This window comes from Dipodomys ordii, unplaced genomic scaffold, assembly GCF_000151885.1.
Source record: "Dipodomys ordii isolate 6190 unplaced genomic scaffold, Dord_2.0 Scaffold108, whole genome shotgun sequence".
Taxonomy (NCBI): domain Eukaryota; kingdom Metazoa; phylum Chordata; class Mammalia; order Rodentia; family Heteromyidae; genus Dipodomys; species Dipodomys ordii.
The window spans coordinates 1,094,507-1,095,184 of record NW_012267324.1 but is presented as its reverse complement, the minus strand read 5'-3'; the positions used below and the strand labels follow the sequence as shown (position 1 = coordinate 1,095,184).

The 678-nt window shown below is 63.6% G+C and overlaps 1 protein-coding gene across 1 annotated transcript in view; it reads right to left on the bottom strand.

Moving 5' to 3' along the window:
* Positions 1-209: 209 nt before the first annotated feature.
* LOC105994674 (leukotriene-B(4) omega-hydroxylase 2-like) overlaps positions 210-678 on the bottom strand; it is a 6,377-nt gene continuing 5,908 nt past the window's right edge. Inside the window, exon 10 of the mRNA XM_013028302.1 lies at positions 210-349. Coding sequence (XP_012883756.1) covers positions 210-349 — 140 coding nt within the window. The remainder of the gene's footprint in view (positions 350-678) is intronic.

The following is a 678-nucleotide window of genomic DNA, read 5'->3' as shown; positions in this document are numbered from 1 at the left end:
AACTAGACAGACTAGGAATGTGGCGAGTGCTTGCCTAGCATGCATGAGTACCACATACACAGAAGAGGCTGGAAGTGGCCCTGTGGCTCAAGCTGGTAGAGCGCTAGCCTTGTGCAGAAGAGCTCAGGGACAGCACCCAGGCCGATGGGGAAAAAAAGCCACGTGGGACAAGCCATCCCAGCAAGGAGCACCTGGACCCCGGGACGGAGCTAGTCCTGGCGACCAGGGGTCCTGAAGAGCAGTCGGAGGGATGGTGCCGGATCCCAGAGGACCTCACTCGGTGCCTGGCCTTTCACGACTGCCCAGAGCCGGGAGACCCAAAGAAAAGAGCTGTCTGTCCGTCTTCTACCTGGACAGGAGTGTAACGTGAGCCTCAGGCTCAGGACACCCGGGCCAGGAAATGTCCAGGCCTCCCGCCTGGCCCTGAACCACTGCTTCCCTCCGTCTTCATCGAGGGGAGCGAACCTCCAGCCTCCATCCTCAGGCCTGGGCCTCCAGACTGGCTGGGATTCCAGGGGGGTCACCACGCAGTGGCTCCATTTCGGGGACAACAGCCAGACAGCTGTGAGTCCCTGGACCGTGGGCTGACCCCAACACCCGGCCCCGCCCACCCTGGCACTGACCCCGCCCTGCCCACCCTGGCACTGACCCCGCCCTGCCCACCCTGGCACTGACCCC